Source organism: Aulonocara stuartgranti (assembly GCF_965226115.1).
Source record: "Aulonocara stuartgranti genome assembly, chromosome: 15".
Lineage (NCBI taxonomy): Eukaryota > Metazoa > Chordata > Actinopteri > Cichliformes > Cichlidae > Aulonocara > Aulonocara stuartgranti.
Genome location: NC_138951.1, coordinates 29,230,044 through 29,247,262, shown reverse-complemented (window position 1 = coordinate 29,247,262; position 17,219 = coordinate 29,230,044). Strand labels below are relative to the sequence as shown.

The following is a 17,219-nucleotide window of genomic DNA, read 5'->3' as shown; positions in this document are numbered from 1 at the left end:
CCAGAAGATGAGGGGACAATCTCCAAAGAAGCTGACTGCGTCACCACTGATGAAGAGTACTAGCCAGTGCCTGAATCCTCTTCTTTGGGGGAGGATTGGGGTTGGGGGGCATGGAGGTGGAGGCCGAGCAGCTGATGGAAAACAACATAGGAGCATTTTCTGAGACCAAGGAGCAGGCAACTAAGTGGATCCCTCATGAAAGGAAAACCATGTGGGTCCCACTACTGAAGAGAGACTGCTCTACAATCCAGTACCCACTGGTATCAAACCAGGGCTCACCCTGTATGGAGATCCCTGCATTAGCAGTCTGAGATCTACTTTCGACATTTTTATAACAAAGGAGATCTGTGCACCCTTACAAACCTGCACGGGAGGTGAAGGTGTGAGGATTGGAGGATTATAGATGAAGTGGAGATGTGAGCCAACAACAGGATAAAGCAATACATAGCATGTTGGATGACAACACTGGAAGTATCAGGAAGTAAAAAAATGGCATGAGATCAGACTCCAGCTGATGGAGGAGCTCCGAGGACAACATCTTTCCTTCGGTCACCTTGGCAGAGGAACCCCTCACATGAAAACTGGCACAGGGGAAACAACCCAGAGCTCCCTCCCCAGCTCCTCCAGTTGCAACAGAGGAAGATTTTGTTGTCTGTCTTTGGCTTCACCTAAACCACCACGCCGATATCCCACATGCCAAAACAACGGAGGAATGTGCTTCTTTTGACAGCAACTCACAGGGAACCAGCAGTCAGTGATGGGGAATAGAGGACGCCTGGAAGCAAGAAACAATCCTGCACTACAATAGGCACAAATACAGCTTGGATAACTTAGAGAGGAGTTGTTGAAGGCAAACTAACTGATGGCTGCTGGCTCTTTTCTCCAATCTCCTGGATGTCTTGAGATACGATGCCTTTGTCCCGCCCGCCGGAAACAACTTCACTGAAGTGGGGGAGTCCTCTACAACCTACAAATGAAGAGTGATCCTGGAAGAGCTGGGGCACATGCTGGTGACCTCAACAACTGCAAGACACCCTTGTCCCTGATTCTCAGCCACTTCTGCCATTGATCTCAAGATACAGTAGTCTGAACCACAGTGTGGGTGGCGCACCTCCAGGATTGGAACAGCAGCCCTTTGCACCGGGTGTAGAAAGTGTGCCTACAAAAACCACTCTACTGTGGTTAGCAAATCTTTCTGCTAATGAGGATGCACACAGAAGCACACACACTGTAATATAAAATTTGATCATTTTTGTGGTCATTTCAGTGGTTATTTGGTCATTAAATGGCCTTTCTGGCCACTAACACACCATGTGTGATTTTCTTTTTGGCCATTCACCCCCCCCAAAAAATAAAATAAAGTAAAAATAAATCATTGTTACTGTTATTGGTGCCTGCAATGATGATTAAAAAAAAATTAGGTTTCATCTTTCATATTCTAAAAAATGTTAACTTTATTGCTATTTTCCCCCAAAAGCGTAGTAATAATACATAATCTGTAGGGGTGCAACGATACCCAAAATTCACGGTTCGGTTCGATACTTTGGTGTCACGGTTCGATATTTTTTCGATACAAAAAAAAATGTTCATGCCTTTTTAATTTGTCATTTATTAAAATTATAAATATATATTTTAACTCAAAAGTACAGTTTTTAAATTTAACCCTAACCCTTGTGCGTGTTTTTTATTTTGACAGCGAATGCGCACCTGCGGACCACTTATGTGCAGCCCTGGTTATTTAGCTCGTCATATTGCAGCCACAGAAATTCTTTTGTCCATGAAACCATAAAGCTGCACTTTCTTTTTGCCTTATAGTCTGATTTGTCATAACTTCTCCGTTTTGTGGTAAGCTTTTCTTTGGCTGTCACCCTGACCTGTCTTATTTCGCTCAGCAGAACTAAAATATATATCTGTCTGTGAAGGTCATCGTAGTCAAATATATATCCTGCTGCTTTTACACACGCACTCACATAAGCTCAGCGATTCTCTGCACGATCAACCTCTCACATGTTTAAGCTTGCTGCCGGAGATTTCACTTGTCATGTTTGCATAGTAAGCTACCGATTAATAAGACGATGTCAGAGGAATTGGTGCACAAATTATCATCACTCACAGATCAGTGCTGTCGCTCTCTATACACAGTTCGCGCGATTGCAAAGTGAAAGCAAAAAAACAAGCGCAAATTCAAACGCGATTTCAATATGTCACATATTGATAATGGCTCACCGATGCCAATGACATAATTACCCAGCTACATTTCTGAAAGAATGCAAAAGCATTGACATATATTTTTCCTTCCTACAATAGCCCGACGGGCAGGGCAGAGATAGATTTTGGTAGCCCGACTGAAAATATCGCTAGCCCCGGGACGTCGGGCTAGCGATATTGTGAGCCCTGTATCTGATTGATCATCACTCATCACTCATCTTTGGAAAAGAGAGTTTATTACAGTGAAATGTCTCTTTCCAAAATAAAAGCTATACTATCCGCTTCTTCTGGGCTATATTCTCAGCAGCATATTAAACACATAAGGAGAATCATGTGCTAACAGCTGTCTAAATGACTCGGCTAAAGTTAGTAGCATGCTTGCTTGTTTTTTTTCTGCTTCCACTTGTCTTTGCACTAGGATGATGTCGGCGTAAATGTGCAGTCATATTCGTTGTGTTCCCACTAGTGCTTTCAGGTTAATCTCGTTGAAATGACCTTAACGCCACAACACGGCAAATCTCCGTTAACGAGCTACCGCCGATTGCCCCGTGCATGGGGCTAGACGGCCAACACGTTAACGAGCTAACTGCGCTAACACACTAGCTCCCACCCATGTAATTGAGCATTGCATGGCACATCCAACATACTGTTTTACTTTAGTCCATGACTCGCTTACCTTCAGGGTCATACGTCACATGAAAACCAAAATAATTCTAAACGCCAGATCTGAATGAGGGTGGGGAAGGTCCATGTTGCAAGGAGAGCTTAACTTCTGTCTCGCTAGCTTGCCCTGCGCTCTTCCTTCTGACGATGCTGTCTGTGTTGAGCGCTCAGTGAATCTGCGTTCGACTACTCCGCCTAGGCTGCATTGTCGAGCCTAGGCGGAGTAGTCGAACGCTCAGATAAAATAAATTAAAAATTTTGTATTGTTCGATACATATGCGTACCGAACCGAAAGCACTGTATCGAACGGTTCAATATCGATACGAATATCGTTGCACCCCTAATAATCTGGTATTCAAAGGGTATAATTTCTGATTTTGAATTATATTTTGGTTTTCATGAGTAGGAATTTAAAAAACCAAGTCAATGAAAGTAGAATTTTATAGCATTTTGTAAACATAAACAGGGGGTGGCCCTTTCTGGCCACGAACAAGCTGAGGGGGAGATTTTTTGTTTGTCTGTCACTGCACAAAAAAAACAAAGATACATAAAACTCATTGATACTTTTAATTATTGCTATGTATCTAACCTCCATCATGGTTAGATAATAAATCAATTTGCATGTATTATTTAAAAAAAAAAAAGAAAAAAAAGGGACTTTATGCTTTTATCCCTATGTAAATCATTACAATTATGTGATTTAACTGGTATTTAAAGGGTTAAAATTCTGAATTTGAATGAAATTTTAGTCTGGATGAGCAGCACTGATACTAATTTAAAAAAATCAAGTCAATGAAAGTAGAAAAATGTTTTAATATATATATATTTTATAGCATTTTGTAAATGTAAACGAGGGGTGGCCATTTTTGGCCACGAACAAGCTGAGAGGGAGTTTTTTTGTTTTTCTGTCACTGCACAAAAACAAAGATGCATAAAAGTCATACTATACTACTGTTAATTATTGCTACACATCTAACCTCCATTGTGGTTAGAAAATAAATCAGATGGCATGTATTATTTGGAAAAAAATTGGGGTTTCATGATTTTTTCCATTTATGACTTCCTAGGATTATGTGATTGAACTGGTATTTAAAGGATTAAAATTCTGAATTTGAATGAAATTAATTAATATATATGAATTTTATAGCATTTTGTAAACGTAAACAAGGGGTGGCCATTTTTTGGCCACGAACAAGCTGAGAGGAAGTTTTTATGTTTTGGCTCTCCCTGCACAAAAATAACAATGCATTATAATCAATGTTATATCAATGATCGTATGGGTCGATCCCACACAAACTGGTTGAGCATGCTTTACACTTCCACCATGTCCCCAGCAAGATCAAGGACCTGATCCTGAACTATTACGCCAATTTCAGGCTTAGGGTCCCTTCTAGGACAGTTACTTCAGACTGGCACCGACTCGGGAAAGTTATAATAACAGGCTGTACCATCTCAGTTACGCTCTTTGCCCTGGCAATGAACATGGTGCGGAGGTGGAGTGCAGAGGGCCGTTGACAAGGTCAGGTGTTCGTCAGCCCCCTATCAGAGCCTATATAGATGACCTCACCATTACGACATCATCAGTTCCCTGGTGTAGGTGGATCTTGCAAGGTCTTGAGAGACTCATCTCATGGGCAAGGATGAGTTTTAAACCTTCTAAATCAAGATCGATGGTAGTGAAGAAGGGCAAGGTGACGGACATGTTCCGGTTCTCAATTTCAGGAACCATTATTCCATCCATAACGGAACAACCAGTTAAGAGCTTGGGGAAACTCTCTGACTCCAGCCTGAAAGACTCTACTGCTATTCAGAAGGCAAATGAGGAGCTGGGAGCGTGGCTCATTAAGGTGGATAAGTCCGGCCTGCCTGGAAGATTTAAAGCCTGGATCTACCAGCATTCCATCCTGCCCCGAATCCTGTGGCCCTTGCTTGTCTATACAGTTCCAATAACTACTGTGGAATCCCTTGAAAGAAAGATCAGTGGCTTTCTTCGTAAGTGGCTGGGACTTCCCCGCAGTCTCACCAGCGCTGCCTTGTATGGGGCAAGCAACAGCGTGCAGTTACCCTTCAGTGGTCTCACAGAAGAGTTCAAGGTGGCTTGCACACGAGAAGCCCTACAGTACAGAGATTCTAAAGACTGCAAGGTGGCATCAGCAGGTATTGAGGTAAGGACAGGAAGAAAGTGGAAGGCTGAGAAGGCAGTTGAGGTGGCGGAGTCACGCCTAAGGCAGAAAACACTGATGGGGGTCTTAGCAACAGGGGGAGCAGGCTTGGGGTACTTCCCAAAGGCCCAGGTCAGCAGGGCACAGGGAAAGGAGAGACACCAGCTACTCCAGGAAGAGGTCCGAGCAGGTGTGGAGGAGGAGCGAGTAAGTAGAGCTGTAGGCCTTAAGCGGCAGGGAGCATGGACAAGGTGGGAGAGCACCTTGCAGCGCAAGGTCACCTGGGCAAACCTCATGCAGGCAGACTTCCACCGGATCCGATTCCTAGTGCAGGCAGTATACGACACTCTGCCAAGCCCAGCAAACCTCCATCTGTGGGGAAAGAGCGAGACACCTGCCTGTCCCCTGTGCTCTGGAAGAGGGACCCTAGGACACCTCCTTAGCAGCTGCCCAAGGGCCCTGGCCGATGGTCGGTATCGTTGGCGGCACGACCAGGTGCTCAGAGTAGTTGCTGAAAAGATTGTCTCAGCAATCAGCACCAGCAAGCATCTTCAGGCTCCAAGGAAGGCAATCTCTTTTATTAAGGCTGGAGAGAAACCCCAGGTGCGCCCACATTTGACAACTGGCCTCCTCAATACAGCCTCTGATTGGCAGCTACAGGCTTACCTGGGTAAACAACTAAAGTTCCCTCAGAACATTGCAAAAACATCACTCCGGCCAGACATGATAATTATTTCTGAGGCCTCAAAACAGCTGATCATGCTGGAACTTACAGTGCCCTGGGAAGAACGGATTGAGGAGGCCAATGAAAGGAAACGAGGAAAGTACCAGGAACTAGTGCAGGAGTGCAGGGGAAGGGGCTAGAAGACTTTCTATGAGCCCATAGAAGTGGGTTGTAGGGGCTTTGCAGGACGATCACTCTGCAAAGTCCTAGGCCGACTGGGCGTGGCGGGGGCAGCCAAGAAGAGGGCCATCCAGGCTGTGAGTGAAGCGGCAGAGAAAGCCACAAGGTGGCTGTGGATCAAGAGGGCTGATCCGTTGGTAGCTACTGGTACGCAAGTCGGGGCCTGATCACCCCCGGCTGGGTCGCCTGGGCGAGGGTGTATAATGTTGTGAGACCCGAAACACCTGATGACCCTAGGATACATCACTGAAGATGCGTACCAGTGCATCCAGGAGATGTGTCTTTATAGGCCATTTTTTGGCCACGAACAAGCTGAGAGGAAGTTTTTATGTTTTGGCTCTCCCTGCACAAAAATAACAATGCATTATAATCAATGTTGATGTGAATCAATTACATGCCCCAGACTCCACTATTAATAATACAAGAAATTCCAGTAGAACTGTAATTATATAAAATTGTGAAATTTGAGGTTGTTTTACAGCTAGTGCAGTGGACAAACAAACTGGTGTTTAAAGGGTTAAAAATGTAAAAAGTAATAACTATTTTATATTTATGAAAATAACTGAAGTTAGTTAAAAGCTTTATGCAGAAAAAATGGTAAAAAAAACAAACAAACAAAAAAAAGAAAACAAACCCAAAAAACCCCCCAAAAAATAAAAATTACAGACCTAATCTGTCGGTGGCCACTTTTGGCCACGAAACAAGCTGAAAAGGTATTGATTTTGAACAAACCCAGAGGGTTAAAATCCCTCAAAAAAACAACACAACTTGGAAAAGAAAAGAAAAAATAAACAAGCATTGGACTTAGAGTAACTAAACTAAAACTGTGGTTAAGCACATACCTATGAAAAGACTAGATACAACTAGAAAAATTTGCATTTCCTGCGAAAATGCTGTGTAGATGCCTTAACGCTGAAGATTTCTGCTGAAAAAAGCTGAAAAAGTTGAAAAAAAGTTGCCCTGAGCAGGATTCGAACATGGCCCTTCTGGTCTCAAGGCGGCTACTCATCTCACTGAGCCAAACTCATTCTCACAAAGAAGAGGTGGAGAGACTGACAATTCTGCTGAAATGAGCGGAAGCTGCTGAGAATTGTGCTGATAAGAGGTGAAAAGGCTGAAAATTTTTCAGAAGAGGTGAATAAGCAGAATTTGGGCAGAAAAGAGGTGAAAATTCTGAAAATTCTGCTGAAAAGAGGTGAATGAGCAGAATTTCTGCTGAAAAGTTTTTTTTCTGAAAACAGCAGAAAAAACTGAAAATTCTGCTGAAAAGAATTCAATCAGCAGAATTTCTGCTGAAAAGAGGTGAATGAGCAGAATTTCTGCTGAAGAGTTTTTTTCTGAAAACAGCAGAAAAAACTAAAAATTCTGCTGAAAAGAGTTCAATCAGCAGAATTTCTGCTGAAAAGAGGTGAATGAGCAGAATTTCTGCTGAAGAGTTTTTTTCTGAAAACAGCAGAAAAAACTGAAAATTCTGCTGAAAAGAGTTCAATCAGCAGAATTTCTGCTGAAAACAGTTGAATGAGCAGAATTCTGCTGAAAAGCGTTGAATGAGCAGAATTCTGCTGAAAAGAGGGTTTTGCTGAAAACAGTTGAAAAAGCTTGGATTTGTGCTGAAAAGTGGTGAAAAAACAGAAAATTCTGCTGAAAAGGGTTGAAAAAGCTGAAATTTGTGTTGAAAAGAGTTAAAAAAGTTTTACTGTTAACTGAAAGAAATTTTGCCATAAGCGGGATTTGAACCCAGGCCTCCCAGTCTGAGAACGGATGCTCATCTCACTGAGCTAAAACACAGGTCAACCCGGCAAGGAAAATCAGTGAGGCCACTGATAATATGGCAGAAATGGGCAAAAAATATTGCAAAAATTCAATATCTCAAAAAGTATAGAAGTTATGAGCACCAAAAGTCATAGCACTCATTAGCAGAAAGAGCAGAATTTTTTCAAGTTTGAACTGAGAAAATCGGCTGAAAACTGAGGGAGTAGTTAACGTCCAAAAAACGTACGGAAGCAACTAGCAGAATAATAAAGAGAAAGAATAAAGAGAAACAGGAACTCAATAGTGTGGATGCCTTTGAGGGCATCCACACAATTACATCCTAGTAAATTACATTTGGTGTCAATATGCTGCTCAGTATCGACATAAAGCACTGTAAATTAAACCGAATTGTCTTTTTTTTTTAACCCAAAGCTGCAGTGGAGTTTATCAGTGGTGGTCAAATGATGAACAGATACTTACTTGAAGCTGGGTGAGGAAGCAAGAGGCTTCTCAGGTCTCTTTGGTGGGATCATTCCTGGTCGGCCTTTCCCTGGAGGAGGGACCGGCTTCTTGGGCGGGACTAAGGGCGCAGCTGGTTTAGGTTTAAGATCTGGTATGGGTTTGTCAACTGGTGAGAAAGAAGGGGTCAGGTAGATGTTAGAAACAGGAAATATGAACCAAAAAGAAAGGAAATGGACAGAGAAAAAAAACAAGAGGGGAAAAAAGATCATTTACTGGCTGAATGAACTATTTTACCATCATGTTATGCTGCCTATTCTACAATTACACACTGTAACTGAGAATAACTGATTGAAATTCAAGCCTCGTTCTTCTGGGAAGCAGGACAAAATGGTGTACAGCAGTTCATCAGCTGATTCTGTTTGCCCTCAGCTGAACTTTAACATGCTGATGACAGAAACTTTAAACTGCCCAACTATGGGCATTTCTGCCCATAGTTGGGCATGTGCCATCAGAAAGTGAATCTGAATAAGTTCAATTTGAATTTGAATTGCTCAGATTGAATCTGAATTGTAACTTGAATAAATGCTTTTGAAAACTGAATTTGAATTAGTCTAATTTGAAATTGAATTTATGGTTTGAAAATGATCATCACTAAATTGAAATTGAATTTTATATTTTGAAAATGAATTCATTTGCTTTGAAACTACATTTTAAAATTTAAAAATTCAGCTCTCGAATAATTTCAGTTTCACTTCTCACCATTCAGTTTCAGTTCTACAATTCAATTTCAGTTCCAAAATTCAGTTTTTTGGAACTTACATCCGGTTCCGGTTCAAGCGCAGATTAATAGAACTATGTTTTACTAGCGGACCAAAAGTGTTACTGACGGGAATCTACAGCGTCTTGAGCTGAATTAAGACTTCAGAAGTCATTCGTCATGTCGAATGACCAGCGGATAAACTCTCAGGTTGGTAATAAATGTACTACATGTATAAGAACAAGCGTCATGTTAACAAATGATAGCCGTACAGTAACTGTTATGCTTATTGTAGCTGCTAGCTAAAAACGCTAATTTAGCGTAGTTTGCCCTGAATTCAGCTTTGACAAACAAATATGATCGACTGTTTCTAGTAGATTTCCAAAGTTGTCATCTTGGACCCTCTCAGAGTACCCCCTCTGTATGCTTGCAGAGACCCTTACAGTAGGGAAACATGCAAAACGGTTCCCAAACCTTTGTATTTTAGCTTTATCCATGTCTTACACAGCATCCCAACTCTTTAGCTAACTTAATAACTTTAGCTAAAGTGAATAGTTAGTCTAATTCATTAGTGCAGCATTGCTGGATCACCTCTGTTTGAAATGATATAATGTGATATACAACTATCACTGAAACAGCAAACTTTGTAAATAAGCAAACAACACTTCTCATTCTTTAAACGTTTGGCCAAAGCTGTAGATTACACTATCAGTGCTTGTTCACGCTTGACAATAATAACATTTCTAAATTTACTTTGTGCATTTACAGGTAAACAATATCTAATATTTTATCTAAATGACTGCTTTGTCTTTGAAAAGGGTGAAGAGCCTGAGGCCGGTGACAGTCCAGTTCTACTCTAAGTACATTCTTACGGTGGCTCACAGGACAAGGCCACATTCCTGTCCTGCCAGAAGAGAAGAGAAACTTCAGAGTCTTCATGCAGTTCAACCACACCTGTCATATTCCGTATGACAGGGGTCTCAAACTCCAGTCCTCAATGGTCAAAGTGTCATGCAACTTTTCCATGCATGTGATGACTAAGGCCTTCCATTATGGTGTTTGTCATCACATGTCACAGACATCTGGATGATCATTTGGAATAAACAAAAAACTAACAACTTGTTACTTCATCTTTTATCCTTATTATTATTATTATTATTATTGTTCTTATTTTACACTTTTCATTGTTAGGCATTAGGTTTATTTGTAGTAGTCCTTTCCAACGTCTTTCCCTCTTCCATGTTACTGTGTCAGCTTGCCAGCATCTATTTGGGTTTGGAAGTGGAACAGAAAGTAAGGAAATCCAAAGTGCCATTAAAACCAGGAGAGGTTCTTATATTTCAGAAGAAGGGATTAATTTTAAAAAAATGACCTCAATGCCATATTTTATTTAGGAACCCTAGAGAGCACTTTGCAAAATAACACATTCTTATAATTTCACGATAAGATAAGATAAGATAAGATAAGATAAGATAAGATAAGATAAGATAAGATAAGCTTTATTAGTCCCACACGTGGGAAATTTGTTTTGTCACAGCAGGAAGTGGACAGTGCAAAAGTTATGAGGCAAAAATTAGAATACAATAAGAATAAATACAGTACACAACTGTACAGAATAGAATAAAATAAAACACTATATACAGTAGAATAAAATAAAATAAATATACAATAAGATAAAAATAGAATACAAATACTATATACAACTGAGTAAAAATACAACGATGACAGAAAGGATTATTGCACTTAGTATTATTGCATATGTATGGATGTGTGTGCTTGATCAGTTAAAGTCTTTATTATGGAGTCTGACAGCAGTGGGGAGGAAAGACCTGCGAAATCTCTCCGTCCCACACCGTGGGTGCCGCAGTCTCCCACTGAAGGAGCTGCTCAGTGCTGTCACAGTCTGCTGCATGGGGTGGGAGATGTTGTCCATCAGGGATGACAGCTTAGCCGCCGTTCTCCTGTCACTCACCACCTCCACTGGGTCCAGAGGGCATCCTAGAACAGAGCTGGCCCTTCGGATCACCCTGTTCAGTCTCTTCCTGTCCCCAGCAGAGATGCTGCCGCCCCAGCAGACCACGCCATAAAAGATAGCAGAAGCCACAACAGAGTCATAGAATTTCTTCAGGAGTGGGCCCTCCACTCCAAACGACCTGAGTCTCCGCAGCAGGTACAGCCTGCTCTGCCCTTTCCTGTAGAGGGCGTCTGAGTTATGAGTCCAGTCCAGTCTATTGTTCAGATGAACACCAAGATACAACTGTCAGGGAAGGTGATGTAGGTACAGAGCATATGAGAGTGGTTAAGTTAATGTCTCTTGTCTAGATGAAGGCACAAGAGGGATCAATGGCAAGGCGTAGAGATTCAGTACCTTCAGTCTTCAGTGGACACTCCATTTCTGGCACAAAACACCTGTAAAAGATGGTCGATTTAGGAGGTGACCCGACAACTTCAGCCTGTCAAACATAGTAATGGAGCAGTATGCTTTAAAAAAAACAAAAAAAAAACAAAAAAAAAAAAACCCCAATTAAGCATGCACTCAGTACCCTAAGAATTATTATGGTAGTTAAACACAGTGATAGTTGTATATCACATTATATCATTTCAAACAGAGGTGATCCAGTAATCCTGCACTAATGAATTAGACTAACTATTCACTTTAGCTAAAGTTATTAAGTTAGCTAAAGAGTTGGGATGCTGTGTAAGACATAAATAAAGCTAAAATACAAAGGTTTGGGCACCGTTTTGCATGTTTCGCTACTGTAGGGGTCTCTGCAAGCATACAGAGGGGGTACTCTGAGAGGGTCCAAGATGACAACTTTGGAATTCTACTAGAAACAGTCGATCATATTTGTTTGTCAAAGCTGAATTCAGGGCAAACTACGCTAAATTAGCGTTTTTAGCTAGCAGCTACAATAAGCATAACAGCTACTGTACGGCTATCATTTGTTAACATGACGCTTGTTCTTATACATGTAATACATTTATTACCAACCTGAGAGTTTATCCGCTGGTCATTCGACATGACGAATGACTTCTGAAGTCTTAATTCAGCTCAAGACGCTGTAGATTCCCGTCAGTAACACTTTTGGTCCGCTAGTAAAACGTAGTTCTATTAATCTGCGCTTGAACCGGAACCGGATGTAAGTTCCAAAAAACTGAATTTTGGAACTGAAATTGAATTGTAGAACTGAAACTGAATGGTGAGAAGTGAAACTGAAATTATTCGAGAGCTGAATTTTTAAAGGATAAAATGCAGTTTCAAAGCAAATGAATTCATTTTCAAAATATAAAATGCAATTTCAATTTAGTGATGATCATTTTCAAACCATAAATTCAACTTCAAATTAGACTAATTCAAATTCAGTTTTCAAAAGCATTTATTCAAGTTACAATTCAGATTCAATCTGAGCAATTCAAATTCAAATTGAACTTATTCAAATTCAGTTTCTGATGGCACAGATTTCTGCCCATACCCAACACCCTAACATGGGAAGCACAAGATAGACCAGACTAGATTACATACACAGATAGATAACAGATAGAAAGATGGGCAAATAATGTAATACACATAGCACGACATGTGTCCTGATCTGTCGTTATTGCTTTCCACAGATCTGTTGTCATACTGATTAGAAAACAGTGATGTGATTGTGTGTCATGTTACCTACCTATTAACCAGGAAAAGCATTTATTGCGTGAGCAATCATCTGTGACAATGCAACATAATTGAAAGTATCAGCTGTATTGTCAAGCGGCAATGTTTTCTGGAAGACCAATTAGCTTTACTTCCACAACAGCTACTGTGATTCATTCTTTTCCTGTTTGTCTGCTGGTTCCTTTACTATGAACATAAATAACCCTGTGTGATTCTTAGATTTTTCCTTTACCTCCCATGAAGGACCTCCTAGGACACAAATGGAGAGAAGAAAACAAAAAGAAACAAATACGAAGAAGCACTAGGATGAAAGACAATAATGTCGAGGGAAAAAGAGATTAGTGTTACAACTTGTGTGTGTGTGTGTGTGTGTGTGTGTGTGTGTGTGTGTGTGTGTGTGTGTGTGGGGGGGGGGGGGGAGGGGGGGATTTGAGACATAGAAAGTAACCTAGAGTGAGCAGACACATACTTTGTGAAGTGAAGATTTGAGGAAGAAATTTGAATATGCAGAAGTTTGAAAAAAATGACAGCAGGAGGTACTGCTGATCCTGCTGACCCCCTTATATCATTGTTGCTGTTATTCAGTCACACACTGATAAAAATCGTATAAATACTTCTAGCACACATGAAGCTGAAACTTCAGTCGGCATCATTTTACCGCTTGTACTGCAGATAAAGCCCTTCAAGTCTATATAAACAGAATTGCATAACAATTCATTAATTATTAACTTTTGGTATCACTTGTCTTTGACGTCTACCTCCTGAGAGGCATGCTACAAAGCCAAAGAAGCCTTACCATGTTGAACTGATGATGTACTATGGACCTTAGAGGCTATTTTTCCCTTTATTATGGAAAGGATCCAGTGATCATCTACCACTATTGTCCTCTACTATTCCACTCTTTATTTAGAGAATGTACCAACATGCCTGAGGCCAAATGAGCTAATATGTGTATCCAGACATTTCCAGATCCAACTGCATTTGCTTTGGGGTTTTTATTACAGATTTTGGAATCTCTACACAATCACAATGAAGATTATCTTCTATCCATAAAGCTTTAATCCTGAACACCGAATTAATTACATCTAAAATGATTACATAAGACAGACACCAACTCAGCAGTACGGGCAGCTTCTAGCAGGGACGCACACACACACACACGCACGCACACACACACACACACACACACACACACGCACACACACACACCCCTTGCATTCGGCTCAGCAAGAGAAACTGCGTTGACAGCACTAGAGCTTGCTTCAACATGTGCTGTGATTATACCATAAAAATAAACTGACCTCAGGTGTACAGCAGCCACCACACAAGTAAACTCATTAAATGCATCCATCTCCCCCACAAGTTGTGAAGCTGGCTAATTTTTTACTATAAACGTATTTAAGTTTGAAAATCTTATAAACCTTACCTGAATATTATTTAAAAGAGACATTAAACCGAGAAAGTGTTGTTTTGTTGTTGTTTTTTTTTAGCCTGTGGGACAGTTTTCCACCTACATACACATCCTAATGAATCTGGACCCATATTGGGTTTTTTTTGTGTATGGCAGTTTTTATTTATATTAAATGCAAATCAGTGCTTTCTGTTTATCTTCAAATAGTGCAAGTGTTTTAGCCTTTTCTAGAAGCAGTACTTTTTGGAAGGGAAAACAAAAACAAAAAGAACCAGTGTATTTTGAAACCTAATTTCCATCGATGAAGGAAAAACATTCAAATGAACAAAAAAGTAAGCGAAACGTAGAAGGGAGACACAATATAGAAGACCCCACTAAGTCAGAGAACAAAGGCTTTGAAGAAAGTGAAGACTCGAGACAAAAACAGCAACAACAAAACAGACGAAGGAACCACAAGAGGCGCTTCAGGTAGACACAAACTCAGACTTTTGTCTTTTAGAATTTTCCATAAAAGCCATCAGAATATGAATCAATGTCTTCTAAACTTTTGAACACTAAAGTTAAACCTGTGGTTAAAGCTTTTATTGACTGTGTTCCAGTCTACCCAACATTTTCAGCAAAGTGAAGTGAGCTAGAAGGAGCTGGTGACAGTGAGGTGCTGTCTCAGGCATACCTAGTAACATTAGCTTCTTACTTCATAAATCCTCTGTTAACTTGTGTTTTCTTCAATTTAAACCAAGCAGAGAGGAAGGCTGCTTATCCAACAGTATGCTGAGTAAAATGCCATGTGGCAGAAGTAGGATGGATTTATGCACCGAGTGAAAAGGCCATAACAGGAAAGTAATATCGGATGGAGATCTGTGTTCAGTGCCAAATTTGGAGGGAAATGTCCAAAAAAAAAAAAAAAGTATTTTGATATGTGGAGCAAAGCTGTGAGCAATGTGGAGAAATGGGAACATAAAGAAGGATGCGAGCAAAGACGGAGTGCAACCGTACCTCTGTCCTCTGGCCTGACCAGATGAGGCTTCTTGTCAGCACTCGGGATCTCCGGCTTAAGAGCTGAAAAACGAAACATGGTCCGCACAAGAGTCACCTCGTCTGTCTGACGCGACTGACTTGAGACTCACACAACAGATAGGAAGACACTTTCTCAAGTAAACACAACAAAGCACTGACACAAATACACTATCCTCTACCAGACACTTCCAGGCGGGTATGAAATTAGCACAGAATTGCCAGATGACTATTACACTGTGTATGTATTGGTGGGTGCACACCAGTGTGGTTTGGTTATGTTTAACATCTACACATTAAGAAAAAAAAAAAATCTCTACACTGACAGGAACTCATGCACACACACACACACACACACACACACACACACACACACACACACACACACAGTCCTAGCAGGATATGAATGCAAACCCTGTGGTAAAAAAAATTATGCAAATGTGCATTTTGCAAACTGTAGATGTTGCTGCTGATACCAGGGACTGCTGTCTCTATACCCAAACTCAGTCACCACACAGCCTTCTACTTGAAGTAGAAGTAGATCACACACTTTGGGCTTTGATGAATGTTTCCTCAATCAGTTAAACGTAAACAAAGAGTACATGGCAGAGGAGCCAATCCTTTTTGGATTTTAATCTACTTTCTACCATGTGTATATATACTTCTTTTTTTTATGAGTTGCTACAGTTACAGGATCCCAGCATGTACACAGGTGCACTCAATGGGACATGATGATGGAAATATCCTGAGTACACAGCTGTTTCTTTTGCGTCCTTGATGATATTTCAGCAATGAAACAGCACAGACGCTGGCTATAAAGAAGGATTGAAACCAAAAAATTAACAGATTATTCTAACAATAATCTATATATTTTTTCCAAACAGTAATATTAATGCACTTCATATTTTTGAGGCGGTGTAGAATAAATGTAAACACCTACTAATTCTACTTAAGAAATGAGCTGCTCAATAGCAAGACATTTAAAGTAAGAAGCCCGTTTTCACACTTCCCACTGACTTGAGAGCAGATAATAAGACAAAGAGGTTAAACTGCTCCTTACCCGTGCTTTTAGATGGTGGAGGCGGTTTCTTCGGTTTCTGACAGGAAGACAAAAGTAGAGAGTTAATAAATGTTAGTGTGAGGATGACACAACAAAGTGATTAACTTTATTAAAAAAAAAAAAAGCAAAAAAAAAAAAAAAAGCAGGAGTTAAGGAGAAAGGTACAAATTCGGTTTGGTCTAAACAAAGATTAAATTTGTTGCACTAGATTCAGTCCTGCAGTGAAATGTTGTGATTGTCTTCTTATATTAGGAGAGCAACACAGGCAGTTTAAATATTTTGTCATTTTACAGCACAGCCCTCTTCGATTACAACTCAATATATTAATTCAATGAAGATTAACCACGAGTCTGACTGTCTAACATGATTAACGCCAACACAAGTCAATATATAAGACCTACATTTTAAAGGCCTTACAATGCTGGTTTCAACCATTATTAACAGACGTACACAAAGTATTTCACTAATTAAAAAAAAATAAAATAAAAAAAAATGACGAGGTTCCATCTGCTATGAAACGGGGTGAAATAGGGTGGGAGGAGAGGCAAAGTACAGCGAGTGTCACCCGAAACCAACCCGGGCACTGGAGTATCACACTGGACGCATTTAGCACTTAGCAGGTTTACTTGCTCAGACATGTAGGTGTTGGCTGCTACTTTCAAAATGCTAAAGGTTATTGGTGTTTACAGACACAGACTTAAAAAGGTTTCTCTTTATATTAATACTGTGTCTCTCATCTAACTGTTCCCAACAATAAACTTTGGCATAATTATGACAATAATGCCTGTACGGGCAATATTTCAGTACAAGATTCGCCAGCTGACTTGTGCTGCATTAGTTAGACTGCCGCTTTGTGACATTTAATAGCTTAGGCACTGGTATCCTAATACCCATTAATAAAATCTATTTCCATAAAAATATTATGGTCAGCAGTGATGGGCTTACAGCATTCATTGAGTGAGTTATTTACTGTCCAGTCATGTTATATAACCCTAACATGACAAACACAAAAGCAGTTCTCAAAATGAATGGGGTATATATCTTTTTTTCCCCGCTTTCTTTTTTTTTGCAAATACACACCAACATCTCTGGAAAACACTTTTAATTACTCATCAGCATTACAGTAAATCTTATATACAAAGGTGTATATATGTATTGTATTGTTCCAGTT

At 40.3% G+C, this 17,219-nt stretch overlaps 1 protein-coding gene and 1 long non-coding RNA gene across 4 annotated transcripts in view; both read right to left on the bottom strand.

Annotated features, from left to right (window-relative positions):
• The window catches only part of cd2ap (CD2-associated protein), a 107,337-nt gene that overhangs the window by 27,977 nt on the left and 62,141 nt on the right, over nt 1-17,219 (bottom strand). For all 3 annotated transcript variants that reach the window (XM_082505325.1, XM_082505324.1, XM_082505326.1), the window contains 3 exons: nt 16,049-16,085; nt 14,971-15,033; nt 8,170-8,317 (listed from right to left, as the gene is read on the bottom strand). In XM_082505325.1, coding sequence (XP_082361451.1) covers nt 8,170-8,317; nt 14,971-15,033; nt 16,049-16,085 — 248 coding nt within the window. The remainder of the gene's footprint in view (nt 1-8,169; nt 8,318-14,970; nt 15,034-16,048; nt 16,086-17,219) is intronic.
• On the bottom strand, nt 10,392-12,570 carry LOC309689172. Its single transcript, XR_014271292.1, has 2 exons — nt 11,901-12,570; nt 10,392-11,317 (listed from the first exon to the last, which is right to left on the bottom strand). It is a non-coding gene; the product is annotated as an uncharacterized lncRNA (long non-coding RNA).